The sequence below is a fragment of the Enhydra lutris genome, unplaced genomic scaffold (genome assembly GCF_002288905.1).
Source record: "Enhydra lutris kenyoni isolate GAN:26980312 unplaced genomic scaffold, ASM228890v2 scaffoldscaffold10, whole genome shotgun sequence".
NCBI classification, from domain to species: Eukaryota; Metazoa; Chordata; class Mammalia; order Carnivora; family Mustelidae; genus Enhydra; species Enhydra lutris.
This window is the reverse complement of record NW_019154094.1, coordinates 7,913,070-7,927,228: the sequence shown is the minus strand read 5'-3', so window position 1 is coordinate 7,927,228 and position 14,159 is coordinate 7,913,070. Positions and strand designations below refer to the sequence as shown.

At 59.6% G+C, this 14,159-nt stretch overlaps 1 protein-coding gene across 1 annotated transcript in view; it reads right to left on the bottom strand.

Moving 5' to 3' along the window:
* Window positions 1-8,649: 8,649 nt before the first annotated feature.
* Window positions 8,650-14,159, bottom strand: part of LOC111144357 (bassoon presynaptic cytomatrix protein) — an 88,234-nt gene continuing 82,724 nt past the window's right edge. The window contains 6 exon segments of the mRNA XM_022498621.1: window positions 8,650-8,690; window positions 8,965-9,096; window positions 9,871-9,970; window positions 10,104-10,247; window positions 10,249-10,898; window positions 11,201-13,271. Coding sequence (XP_022354329.1) covers window positions 8,650-8,690; window positions 8,965-9,096; window positions 9,871-9,970; window positions 10,104-10,247; window positions 10,249-10,898; window positions 11,201-13,271 — 3,138 coding nt within the window.

Here is a 14,159-nt window from a genome sequence, read left to right as displayed (position 1 = left end):
CGTCAGCCGCAGCCTCGCCGCGCCGCGGGAGGGGCGGGAGCTTCGACGAATGGGCAAGGACCCTAAGCGGAGGGGCGGGACCTCGAGGGCGAGGAGGTGGGGCCTGTGAGGGAGCGATCAGAGTTTGGACCCGGAAGTCCAGGAGCCTTGGGGTCAGGGACCTCGAGGGGAGGAATAGGCCTCTTCCGGGAGGACTGGCTGGTCAGAGGGCAAGTCCCAGGCCTGGTGCTGGGAGGAGAGGCCGTAGGGTGTCCGAGGAGAGAGGCTGGTTCTAGGAAACGGAATACAGGATCGGTCTCTGGGCTGCGCGAGGCCTGTGACCGATGACGTGGCCCGCGTGGGGAGGAGGCGAGGCCTGAGACGGGACTAGCCAGTGAAGTGAAAAGCTAGGTCGGACGGGAATGGACTCTAAGAAGGACGCGGCCTGGGAGGGGGCAGATCAATGGATCTTTGAATATAGGGGCGGGGTGGGGCGGGGACGGAGCCCAGTGAGGGTAGTTAAGAGGAAACGGCGATGAGGGCGTGGCCCAGAAAGACGGGGTAGGAGCCGAAGCTTGCCCCAACAGGCATCACCCGCAGACCTGCGGCTGACCCGTTGGCTCCCTTCTTGTCCATTACGAGGCATACATCCACCAGGAGGTGCCAGTCCCTGCCCTGGAGGGGCTCCGAGGCAGATGGGAAGAGGAGCGCAGAGCCCTGGGTTGCTGGGCAAAGATGGGCGGATGCTGCGCTCTGAGGGTGTTGCCTGGGCTTATCGGCCACCAGGCCTACCCCAAGAGCTATCTGACCCTGCAGCCCTCAACTGCCCTCTTCAGTGGCACCTTGCTGGGGATCGTAAGCGGGTAGGTTTCTGCTTGCCTCTCCAGGCCTCGTCCAAAGCTCTTGCGTGCAGAGGGCCTGACAGGGGGTCAGGCTCTACTAGAATCAAAGAGCTTCCTGTGGACAGGAGAACCTGGGCAGGCAGGCAGACTCCCTAGGTGTCCCACAGTGGCACAGAACTGAGTGGCTGTGATGGCAGGGAAGGGCAGGAGAAACTAGGCACCAGTCAGGGTAGCAGGGGTATCCCTTACTTCATAGACCCAGAGCCTGGCTGGTCTTCCACACCTGTCTGACCTGAGCAGAAAGGGTGACCACAGCCACCAATCTGAGCAAAAAGGTTGGAAACTAAGATATCACAGCATTGCATATTGTATTAAGGAAAACCAGGACCATGGTGCTCGGCCTTCAGTGTGTGTACTGTAGACTGGCTATAAACTTATCGTGCAGCTGCCTGGAAGCCACATATTGGAGGATAAACACCTAATTACGTGGGATGAACATGTAGAAATAAACAGGAGGCTAGGAAACAGAGGGTACTTCACCTTCTGACTTCTGTTTAAAATGAAAAAGGAATGGGGCGCCTGGGTGGCTCAGTGGGTTAAAGCCTCTGCCTTCGGCTCGGGTCATGATCCCAGGGTCCTGGGATCGAGCCCTGCATCGGGATCTCTGCTCAGCGGGAAGCCTGCTTCCTCCTCTCTGCCTGCCTCTCTGCCTACTTGCGATCTCTGTCAAATAAATAAATAAAATCTTAAAAAAAAATAAAATGAAAAAGGAAAATACAGGAAGGAAGGCCCTACGTCAAGATACGAACTCTGGAGGAACGTCAGCGGTGAAGCTGATACTCTTTCCTTTATCTGCATCTTAAAAATCTTCTGGCAGCTCTGGGTTACTTTGGTAAGGAGGTTCTCCTATCCTTTTGGGGAGCGACTAAGGTCTGGCAGCCTCCCAAGAGTTCACGGATTGAAGTAGACACAGCCGGGTAGACAGGTGTAGTGTTTGTGGAAAGCACCAGGGGGCAGCACCTGCTCACTGGCTCACCAGGAAGCAGGCCCCAGAAAGCTGTTCCGTTTGGACACCGGCCTTGGAGGCAACATCTCCTCCCTCCAGGTCCAAACTTGGGACCTGCCCCGGGCCTCTTTGTGGAGGGCCCATTGATTTTGGCCGGCTTGGTATAGACACAGCCACGGCACTTCCATGACTTGGCCCTTTCACTCTCCCTCTAACTGAACAGACAGGATTATCCCAAGTTTGGGGATTTGCTCCTTGGGCTAAGCTTTCAATGGCAGAAACCATCCCAGAGACAGTCTTTAGGTTGTTTATATCAAGTCCTTTTATTCTGATACCACAGAATTACCTTGTCACAATACAGGGGGAGGGACACCGAAGTACCACGAGTTCTCACAGAGCACAGGAGGACGGCACACAATTCACAAGGTCATGTGGAGGACTCGGGTCATTGCACTTACAACTGTAAACTTGTTTGTTTGACTTTGTACAGCACTCTTCCCCCCTCAGATAAAGGAGAGAAGGAAAGAAAGGGAGGGAGTGAGTGAGGAGAAAGCAAAACAAGACATGGAAGCTAGCAGAGGAAAGGCGTTGGGCAGCCGCCACTCTCCAGGGCACTGGGCTTGGAGAGCGGGAGCCAGTTTGATCCCAGAGGCTGAATGAGGCAGACACGCACACACATACACATTCACACGCTTGTTCACATGCATACACACACAGTATCTCACGATTTCCATGGCTCTCCAGCGCCACCCCAGTGCACGTGGGTACCCAGGGAGACAGAGATGATGTCTCTGAGGAGTTTCAGTTGGTCAGGCCTATCCCTCTGACCCTGTCGGAGTCCACGATGACAAGTATTTACAGAATGGGAGAGGGTGGCAGGAGGGCGGGGGAAGGGCCAAGAGGCCAGGGCCATGCTCCCATGGCAAAGTAACTGCCTGGAAAACGCCCCACAGGCTCCAGAAGACAGGCCGTAGTTACTGCCACCACTGCCCTCTCATCATGGGCCCTGAGACTGCATTCTCTTCCCAAGGACTAAGTGAGTGGGTGGGAGGGGGGGTGTCGCTGTGAAGTGAGTGCATTGGGCCCTAGAGTGAGCCGAAACCCTTGCTCATGACACTGGGTAGGCAGGTGTGGAGAAGGCCTAGACTGCATCCCAGATGCTCTTTGCCCACTTGGAGATGTGCTCGATGCTCTCCACCACCCAAGGCACCCAGTGCTGGTCCCTCAGGCTCTGGCTGCCGTGCCCCAGAGCCACGGCAGCATCTGCACAAAGGTCAGGACACCTGTGACACGGAGAGGCCTACTCCAGCCACCTTCACGTGGGGTGATGGCTACAGATGTGTCCTGTGGGTAGCTTGGGGAGTAGGGAGTGGCAGATGTCAGAAAGTTCAAAATCAGAGGGCTTGGTCAGAAAGGAAATTCGAGAAAAAGTCAACGTTTTAGAGCCTGAGACTGGGCCTGATAGAGGTGGACACTGCTGCCTTCTCCCTGCCTGCTCGCTGTTCCTGGTCCCATCTCCTGGCCTTTCATGGGAAGGATTACTGCCTTGGTCCCCCCTGTATCCAGCCACCAGGCCCATCCCCACACAGACCTGGCCCTGGGTAGTCAGAGGTGATGGATAGTGGCCTCCCTTAGCCCTTGCTCAGAAGGGTTCTTACAGCCCAGGCCTGATCTCTGGGATGAGGCAGGTGTCCCGGGGAATGGGTGAAGCCCAAATCCAGGAGGTCACAGGCCCAAAACAAGTCGACACCCTCCCTGTCCCATCCACAGCTGCCAGAGGTGGGCCAGGATCCCCCTCTGAAGGGCTGTGTAGACCTTATTGGAAAGCATGAGAAATGTGGACCCCTGAGAAATGCATGGTGCAAACCAGAGCGAACTGGAGTAAGGCCAGGCCTCGAGGGGTCGGGTAGTCACTGCCTGCTGCACGGCCGGCTCAGTCAGAGAGAAGCTGGTGGGGGCGGGGGGGGGATACCTGGGTTTCAGGGACAAGGGTGGGCAGGGAGTTTAGGTCCTGGGGACAGATGGAAAAAAGGTCACAACAGAACCTTCTGTGAGTTTTGCTGTTGAGAAGCTTCCCAAGAAACTCAGCTTGAAGCTACTGTCTATGGGAACACCTGCTCTGGTCCAAGATGGCGTTGTCAGCTGTCCTCGCCGCAAGTGCCAGAGGTCTAGCTCTTCCTGAGCACCTGTTGACCCCCCCCCACCCCGCCCCAGCCTCTACCTCTTGGCTCACAGACCTTGGAGCCACCCAGCTACAAAGGAGAGGCATGGAGCATGTGCATTCAGGAGCCGGGGACCCTAGGACATATCCAGACCCTGCCCTTGGCCTCTGTGTCTCTGGCCAGAGACACAGCCCAACTCTGTGCCTGAGCCATGTCCCACTGAAAGGGGTGGCCAGACGCCCCTGGCTCAGGGATGGGATAAGAGGGGGAGCAACTCATAGATGGAAATCCTACAGCAAACCTTTGGACTGTTCACCCACGCACTCCTGTGTGGGCCCCACCAGCGTGTCTACTCCAGAGGCTTCTTTTCACCTGCCATCCTGATTCGAAAAGCCCGTGGGGCGTGCGAGGCCCCGCGCTGCCTGCCCCACAGCCTGGCCAACAATTCCAGCAGGTCCTCACTAGCTCGTGCAGAAGTCAGCTAGAAGCACTCCAGGAGGAGAGGTTCTGAGGCAAAAAGAACTCCCAAGCAAGAGGGTCGAGCATTTAAAATGGGTGAAATCGTGCAAAAAGGCTGCGAGCTGTGCATGCTCCACTGCCCGACAGGCGACGGTGACTCACCTGGCAGCAGCGAGTCTTGCCACAGGTCAAACATGCCACAGACTGAGAATTTCACACACACGGTGGGAGCAGGGGGTGGGGTAGGGGTTGATATGAGCATATCTATCTGGTTTCTCAATTGCATGTTTGCAATTGACTCCTTATACATAACATGGAATTTATTAAATATTAACAGTTGTCTTTGAGGGTTTATATTTCATTGCATAGAACGTTAGAGATGAGACTGGTGGGGGTGCCCAAGAGGAAGGGAGGCCCCCAGGGTAAGGGCCGTGGGGAGGAATGCCACCCAGTCCGCCAGGTGGGTGGACGGTGCCATGCTCCCCAGCACAGGGCTCTGGGCACGGCCCTCGGCTGGCAGGCCTGGCCCCTCTGCTCTGAGCACGCCCACTGGTGATGGCTTAAGAAGGACTGGATTGCACAGTAAACAGAGGCGGGCTGAGGGGCCTCCCTAGACCTCGCCCTGGGGTTGTGCTCTTGGTGGCCTGCTGCCCCCTATTGCTTCTGAGTCAACATTCTCCCTGTGCTGAGCAGGGGCAGAGCAGAGAGGAAACCAAACCATCAGTCACAGGTGGTGGAGGGGAGAGGCAAGGAGGTGCGCAAAGAAAAAGAGAGAAGGGGGAGAGGGAGAAAAAAAAGAAAAATGCTTATGAGGTATACATGTAAATTAAACTGAAATGATTAAGGCTGTTCTCGAAATCAAAAGAAATCCCCAGGTGTACAAACAAGGAGCTGGCTGGTCGAGACAATGGTGGTGCTGCTGGGATGTCACGATGGCTGGGATGGGTTTGGTGCGGGGGGGGATGGCTTTGAGATGGTGGCAGGCGTGCTAGCATGCTGCCACCCATGGGCTGGGAGAAGCCTCAGCCAGTGCCCACGCTGCTTTTCGGTGCTATGGCCTCTTATTTCAGCGATGAGACAGTGTTAGGTCCTAATGTTTGTAAAGTTCTCCCAACCCCACACTAGCCACACGGAGGTCTGCTCCAATGTCACCCAGAGGGCAGGGTGAGGGAAACAGGGCCCTGTGGCCACAGAGGGATCCGGGCCAGCTGGAATGTGAAGGAAACGGAGCCCGGGGCCCCCAGCCCTCGGTCAAAGCCCCTCTCCAAGGCTGTGGAAAAACTTCTGGCATCGTGGAGGGAGGGCAGCGTCCGTCAAAAACAGGCAGCCTGCACCCAAACTCTGTGTATAACGCATAGGAAGCCTGGCTGGCCGGGCCGCCGTGGTAGGGTGTCCGGAGAGGGCTCCTCCCTCCCAGCGAAGGCTAGGCCTCGAAGGTGGTGCCCTGAGGAGAGCAGGGTCTCTGGAAAGACAATCACAGGTCCCCCGGGCCAGTGGTCCCAACATGTCCAGCAAATGCTTCACCCAGGCAGCTGCTGTTAGAAAACATCTCGTCCTCAACAGAGGCCTGCCTGCCACGTCCCACCTGGTGTGAGTCTTGGGGCGAAGGGTTTGCCAGATTGCGGATGCTTGGAGGAGAGAAGGAGGGAGGGGGAGGGAAAGAAGGAAAGAGAGAAGGATGTCGTCAAGAAGTGTGGAAGGCTGCTTCCCATCCCTACCTTCATCTTGGTTGGTGGCCTGCCAGGCACCGCTGGCCTGCCTCTTCCTCCCCCACGGGGTCCCTACCCACCGAGCCTTGGGGAGATGGGTGCCTGAGCAATTTTGAGGTCACATAGGGAAGGACGGGAAGCAAGAAAAATCCAGTTGGCCAGGAAGGGACATTTCTTGAATATAACATAAGTTGCTTCAGAGAAAGGAAGATGGGGTTTTGTTGAAAAGGGCCAGCCTCCCCCAGCCCGCTTCTGAAACGGCCATAGAAGACACCAGGAGACGGGCACTCACACAAGCGCTGACTGCTTAGCCCAGTGGTTGGCCAGATGCCAGAACCCGAGGGAGACCTCTTTAATGACAAAATTAGTGGCCTAAGGGCCCACCCAGCTTGCGTAACAGGTCGCAGAACAAAACTGTGCCCGGGGTTCCTTTCGCTCCTCCGTGATGGCACCCTAGCCCTAAGCCCAGGGTGGGTTCTGCCACGGAGTCGGCCCATGGGCTGCCCCTCCTTCCCTTCAGCACAATTTGTGATTTCACACCTTTTCTGGGGCAACTGCGAGGAAACATCCGGCTAGGCGGGAGAGCGGCAGGGAGCCCGCTGTCGTGGGCTGAAGGCAGGAGGAACGCCGGGGGAACTGCACTGTGGCCCTTCACTTTCGCCTACAAAGCCCACCTGAGCTGGCTCCCACCCCCTTGGACTTCACCCCTGACCCCCATTTCCCTCTGCTGTGGCTCTGGCTGTGCTGGCCTTTTGTCGGGTCCTGAGGCCTACCTGTCCCATCCCAACATCATCCTGCCTCAAGCCTTACCTCGTGATACCCACTTTCTTCAGAGCAGCCCCAGTGAACCATAACCTGCCTCCCTGGCTTCCCAACACTTCTCACCTTCAGAAATCACCTTTTTCATCTTTTTATGCTTTTAGCTTATTTATTCTCTGTCCTGCTTACATGGACTGTCAGCTTTGGAGGGCAGGGACTTGGTTTTGTTCCCTGCTGTATTCCTAGCACCTGGAACAGGGCCTGGTACCTGCCTACGGCCTGACAAACATTTGTGGAACAAATGGATACATGGATGGAAGACTGGGCCTTTCAGCGCCCCCACTGTTCCCCCAGAGACAGGCAGCCCTTTGGAAACTACACCCAGCTCCTTCCTTCAAGCAGCACTGGCCTGGGCTCCCTGGTGATTTGCTGGCTGACCTTCTGGCCTTGCCACACACGTGCGGGCTCCCCCTGAGAAGCATCCAAAACCCTGCGCTCTGAAGCTGAGAAGTGGCAAAGGAAGGGAAGGGAGAGAGCCCTAGGGTTATGGAGAAGTAGGAGGTGGTCCCTGACTGGGCACAGAGCAGGGCCGCCAGCCAGGCTGCCCTCCCTGCCATCCTAGAGGGCGAACCGCCTCTCTCTCTGACACAGAGACAGGGCTGAGGCCAGGGAGGGTTCTGGGAGGAGGCTTCTCACTCCATGCTGGTCACTGCAGCCCAGACAGAGCCAGGGCTCCCGTGTAGAGGCCCCTGCACTCTCTCCCTGGCCTGACCTGGTTGGGGGCTGAGACCGCCCTCCAGTGACCTTGCTTTCCTTTCTGTTCTGTTCCCGTCTGCCTCACTCGTCATTCTGCTCTCCCATCTTGCAGGTCAGGGGTTCAGCCTGTGAAGCCAACAGTGTTTGAAGTGCATGCCCATGGCTGCGGAGCTCTGCAGGGTTGGGGACTCTAGCCCCACCTGACCGTCTGGAGCAAAGTCCCCAGCACCAGCCTCAGGGAAGGGGCTTTGGAATCAGTGCCCAGTGCACAGCCCCCAGGTTGAGAGGCAGGGTTGGCTCATGGTTGGGTCCTTCCCCAAGGTTACTCCCCGAGTCATCCCAGCCAGCTCAGGGGTCTCTGCCTCTCAGGTAGCTGCCAGACCCATCCCAGGTGAAGGAAGCCCAGCAACCTCCTCCCAGTTCACACTTGCAGGAGCTACGTGGGTCCAGTCAGCCAGGCCTTGGACCTTCACCCCTTCCTCTGGTCCACGTACCCTGGACCTGACACTCACTGTTATACGCAGAGTCCAGAGCTGTGCCCAGGCCTCTGACTCCAGAGATTTTTCCACAGCAATGATATCATCTCCCTTCACCTCTTCAAGAGCCTGTGGAGTATTTACAGAGGAGGGTTGGGGAAGAGCTGCGTCCCAGGGGGCCCTACCTACAAACCGAAGCCAACTCAAGGCTGTGAGAGCCCTGGGGTGGCGGTGGTAGGGGGTGGTGGAAAAGGACAAGGGGACGTTGGCCCCGGCTTCCCTTTGCTGGGCCCTCTACTGAGTTGGCCCCTGTGTTAGGGCCTCTGTGCACTGGGTCGTCCCTCCTCCTCCTCCTCCTCCTCCCTCATCCAGGAGAGGATACTGCACCTCTGGCCACATCACCCACTGCTGGAGACCAGACTCCTCCTAGAGGCTCCCTCAGGACCCCCACATGAAGGGAGGCTCGGTCTAGGCAACAGATACTTACCCTGCAGGGCATGGTCACCAGAATGAGGAGAACTTTTTGCCAAAAGCAGAGACAGCTGTGACATAGAAAAAGGACAGAGGCGTCAGGAAATCGGACTAGAGTCCCTCCTAGTTGGGGCCACTTGGCACTGTGAAGCCCAGTCCAGCCCAAGGGGCAGGGACACCCCACACCCCCCACCACCAGATAGCCACGGGGCAGCGGCAGGTAGACCTTGAGGCTGGCCTGTGGCTGACTGGCTGAGCCTGGAATCGTTGCCCAGACCCAACCCTGGCCACAGGAGGGCCCTGGAGCTGCTGCCCACCACGGAGCCGGCTGTGGGCAGTGCCTACCTTCTGTCAGCTTGCCGGCCTGCTCTGCTGCCCCACCAGGGAGGATTTTGGAGAGCACGCTCTCACCCTCGGCACCTGGCTGGCCGGCAGGAGCCCCTGGGGTCCCTCCAGGCCTGGCTCCGGCCTTCATGCCTAGGGGGAAAGAAACCACCATCAGGAGGCAGGGTTGGCCCTTCAGACTCTGAGTGGGAGAACAGCCCTGAAGGAATCTGAACATGGCAACCACGAGGTGGGAGAGTGAGGAGAAGAGGGTGAAGAGAGAGAGGTAAGAATAGGAAGTTAAAGGCATGGGAGGAAGCAGAAAAAGGGAAGTTGAGGCAAATGAGGAAAAAGAAGAGGAGGATGGGAAGACAGAAGGGAGGAGAGAGAGGAAGGAAAGAGATAGTAAGAAGCTGTGGTCCTGGCCCTGCACTTATTAGCCCCTTCCAGGTTCCCTGCCCAGAGCTGCCTGGGCCTGAACGGCTCAGTGCTGGTCACCCCACTAGCTCATCCTTTTGTTTTGTTTCTTAAGATGTATTTATTTATCTTAGAGAGAGAGGGAGAGAGAGAGAGAGAGAACACACACAGGGGGAGGGGCCAGAAGGAAAGACTCTTCAAGCAGACTGCCCACTGAGTGTGAGCCCGACCCGGGGCTCGGTCCCATAACCCTCGAGCCACGAGATCATGACTTGAGATGAAACTGAGAGTTGGATGCCCAGCTCACTGAGCCACCCAGGTGCCCAACCACTAGCTCACTCTAACCCCGGGCTCATTTTCCATCGGGAAGGTCTACGGAACCCTGGTCACCTTCTCAGGGAGCAGAGTGGGTATGTGGTGCAGGGGAGATCAGGACACCGGTGGGTGTAGGGAAACAGGGCAGGCCAGGAATTCTGGGCCGTGGCCGAGGGCACCACAACATAGGCTCACCTGCAGGTCCAGGTCCTGGTGGTGGTTGGGCCTGAGGAGGCCTCCCCTGTTGGGGTGCCTTGGCAGTCCCTTTAGCGCCATTCACCTGCTCTGCCCGTGGCTGCAACACAGAACCCACTGCTGAGATACTGTCCGATGACCCTGCCCACGCCCAGCCAGGAATCGAGGGCACGTCCGAGCAGCAGCCGCGGCTTCCGGCCTGGATCGGATCCGCGTGCTGGAGCCCTACTTACCGGTCCTGCTGGCTGGGGGCCCGTGGCTGTGGTGGGGCCTGGCTGAGCCTTCCCTGCTGGCTGGCTAGTGGCAGGGGCCGGGCCCCGGGCAGCTGGCTGGCCCTGCTGCTGCAGCCGAGCCTGCGCCGGGGCCTGCTGGGGGGGGCTGCACCCCAAGACCTTGCTGTTGCTGTGGCTGCTGCTGCGTCTGTGGCTGGCGCGAGACCGTGGCTGAGGGGGTCTGCCTCGATGGGGGTGGCTGTGACGGCTGTGGCCCGGGAGCTGCCTGCCGACCTTGTGGCTGTGGCTGGGGTTCTGGCTTTGGCTGTGGTGCGGTGGGCCCCGAGTGGGCCTGTCGGGAGCCCTTCTTGCTGTCAGAGGCATGATGGTACGCTGACGGAGCACGGGATGGCTGTGAATATTCAGCGGAGCTGGGGTACCCAGGCTGACCCTTCTTCTGCATGGCCGGGCCGGGGCCGGACTGAGGGTGAGGCCGGGCCTCGTGGCGACCCAGGTCCCGAGTGTGTGGTTTGGCAGCACGCCGGCCCGGCTCCTCGCCAGCGTGGCGGCCTGAGTGCCGCCCGTGGTCACCGTGGTGCCGGTGTTCCTTGGCTGAGGCGTGGCGGCTCGGGCCACCCTCATCATGTGGCCACAGGCCCTCCTCGGGGGGCTCATCGTAGTCGTGGTAGCTGTGCCTGGCAGGGCCTCGCTTCTGGGAGGAGGAGACTGCATGGCCCCCGTGGTGCCTGAATCGGTCAGAGCGGGCATCCCGGGGCTTATCAAACCAGTCTGTCTCCTCCTGGCCCAGGTGATACGCTTCAGAGACCAAAAACAGAACACCATCAACCCCCGGGCTGGCCGCAGGGGGAGGCCCAGCTGAAGCCATGCAAGGAAACCAGAGAGTGGGCACCACAGCCACAAGCATTAACACTAGGCCCCCAGCCCGCCCCCCCCACAACCAGGGCCAGGGCGCAGGAGGAGCCACCTGCAGCAGGGCCCCCACTGGAGGAGGCACCAAGTCAGGCCCCTCTGGGACATCTCAGGGCCCAGGGCCCCATGGGTGGGCAGGCCCCCCGGGGTGCTGAGCGGCTGCGGAAATCACCCCTGGCTGCCATTACCTTCGCTGTCGGAAACTACGCAGTGCGAGTCGTCCAGGATGTAGCCCTCCTCACGCTTATACGTGTGGGCCCGAGGCCCGTCCTTGACGTGCTCCTGGACGTCAGGCATGGAGTGGCTGGAGCAGAACTGTGGGCAGCTGTCCCCAGGAGGAAGCGTGCCGCCGGCAGGGCGGGGCCGCCCCAGGGGGCTGACGGGGCTCTCCTCTTCAGAGGTCTGGCTCCGCATGGGAGGCCGGGCCCGGCCGTGGGCCATGCTCAGGGACGAGGGCTTGGGGCCCGCTTTTTGGAGTCGCTCCACTGCTTCCCGTTCCCGTTCATATCCTTTGCCCCGGCCACCGAAGTCATGGCTGGACAGCTTCTCCCCACTGTATGCAGAGGCCCCCCGGGACCGGCCGCTCCCTCCATACATGCGGTCGTCCTCCTCCACTGGGTCCCGGCTGGACACCCCGTAGTACCTCTGCTGCTCATACACGTTCTTCTTGAGCCCGTAGGTGATTTCGTCCTGGAACTTCCTGCCCCGAGAGGCCAGGCTGCTGCTGACAGCGGGGGAGGGGTAGGAGGCCAGATCTGACTCCACATCCTTGGCCTCTTCGATAGGGGAGAACTTGGAGATCTTTTGCTCCATGCCCTGCTTCCGGTGCTTGCTGCGCTTTGAGGAGATAGCCGCTGGTGCCAGGCTCTTGGACGGATGCTTGGGCCCCATGGGGCCTGGACCATACTTCTCCGCTCGAGTCCCGTGTCTGTAGTCGCTGTCACCGTAGTAGTGGGTGCTGGTTGGTCGGCCATTGGTCTCCATACTCCGGTGGTGGCTGCTCTTCCCACGGGGGTCATAAGAATCCTCCTCGGATTCTTCCTCTCCTCTGGTGTAGCAGCAGGGCAGGACAGGCCCCTCCAGGAGGCCTGGTTCTGCGGGCTCTTTCCCAGGACGCCCGCCGCTGCTCGGCCCCAGGGGCTCCAGTCGCTGGCTCTCAGGGGCAGTGGAGGTGCTGTCCTTGGTCAGCTCACTGATGTCGTCAATCATCACGTAGTTCCGGGGGACATTGTGCTCCAGGCTGGTGTAATGGGAGTCAGCGGGGTAGGTGGAGGCTGAGCTCAGGCTCACGCTGCTACGGTCACTGGCCCGGGGCAGCTCAGCAGCTTTGCCTTGCTCATAGCTGCTGCTGACTGCTGGGCTGCTGTAGCTGGTTTCAGACGGGGCTGAAGACATGGCCACGACAGGGCTGGCGATCACCTCATAGTTAGTGGGCACCTTCTGTTCCAAGTCAGCTAGTGATGTCTGGCGTGGCTTCTGGTGGGGGGCGCGGCTGTCGGCCGGGACTGAGAAAAGAGCGCTCTGTGTGGTTGGCATGGGTGTTTGGGCTGTGTAATGGCCTGTGGGACGGAAAGGCTGTTGGCCCGGCAGGCCAGGCTCAGCTGAGTAGCTGGTGCCGGGAGGAAAAGCAGGTGCTGGGTATGTGCTGCCAGCGTAGGTGGGTGCTTGGTGGGCCGGGAATCCATTCTGAGTTGGCCCACCACTGCCTGCAGTATACTGCGGGGCCGGTGGGAACCGGGGCTGTTGGAAGGCAGTGGGGCCAGAGGGGGTGGCAGGAGCAGCGGCAGTGACAGGGAAGTCTGCATACTGGCCGGCGGGAGTGGCACAGCCCTGGAGCCGCAGCTGGTTGAGCTCGCTGTCCGACAAGTAGTCACGATGCTCGCCGAGCCCACGCAAGGGCGGGTAGTCACGGCCGCCCCGGTCTTTGGCCAGAGACTCTTTCCGCTGCGTGATGCCCAGCTCCAGGTACTTGAGCTTGGCGTCGATCTCCTTCTCCTCCTCATCCAGCTCTGCTTGCTTCTTGCGAAGCTTGGTGGACTCATGCTCCACCAGCCGCAGGTCCCGGTCCAGCTCCCGGAGCAGGCTGGCCTTGGTGGCAGGGACAGCGGTGGGCCCCGCCAGCCCGTGCTGCAGCAGGCTGGCTGCGTACAGCTGTGGGGGGGCCTGGCCAGCCAAGGGCAGGTGAGCCTCCTCTGGAGGGGGGCTGGGCAGTGTCCGCTTCACCTTGCGGACCAGGCCGTTGGGTGGCAGCGCCGACACCTGAGACAGAGGGAAGGGCGGGCAGCACTGAGACCCAAGGTGTGGGTGACTTGGTGGGGCAAAAGGTGGAAGAGCCCTGGCTTGGGTTGGGGCAGAGGCTTGCCCCCATACAGTGGGTGCTCTGATTCACCAGGCAGCCTTGAGGCCGGCCCTGTCCCCGCACTGGTGGAGATCACCGCTGTCCAGCGATCCTTTCACAGCCCTTCTCCCTCCCAGCACTTTGGGCAGCAGCAGGGGAAGGGAGGACCAGGTGCCCCTCTGTGCTGGTCTCTAGGACTGGCCTGCCTCCGAGAACCTCTAGCACGCAGGGGCTCTGAGAATCCCTGCCCTGGTGTCCTGGGGGCTGGCCACTCTCTGTCTCCCACGGAGTGTCCTGGGGTGAGGAGGGTACAGTCTGACTCTGGGGTTAGGTCTAGCAGCCGGTGGGGACCAAGGGCAAGTGGAGGGCTATGGACAAAAATGGAGTGGCTCCTGGGTGCCCAGCAGGCTCCCTAGAGGATCATGGGAAGGGGCACATGCTGACTGTATGTCAGTTACTGTAGGCTCTGGGTCTTTTCCTGCCTCCTGCCGTACTCCTCTTCTAAATGACCCATCCAACTAGCTGCCCTGTGCCACCATCTGCCAAACCCTCTGCACTATGCTCTCTGCCTGGTCCCCAGTTCGTTCCACATCCCCATGAGCCCCCCACTCTCTGGGGCTACCAGCTCCCCTTTAGGGCCTCTCTGGCTCTATCTCTGGCTGCATGGCTTCCTGGTCCAGGCTCCCTAATGCTGCTGTCCCCCTACCCTCCAGCTTTCCTTGCCTGCCCTGATGTTCCACATTGCCTGAAGGTCCACATCGCTGGAAAGCTTACACTGGGGCCTTTGTCTCTAGCTCTGAGCCTTCCCA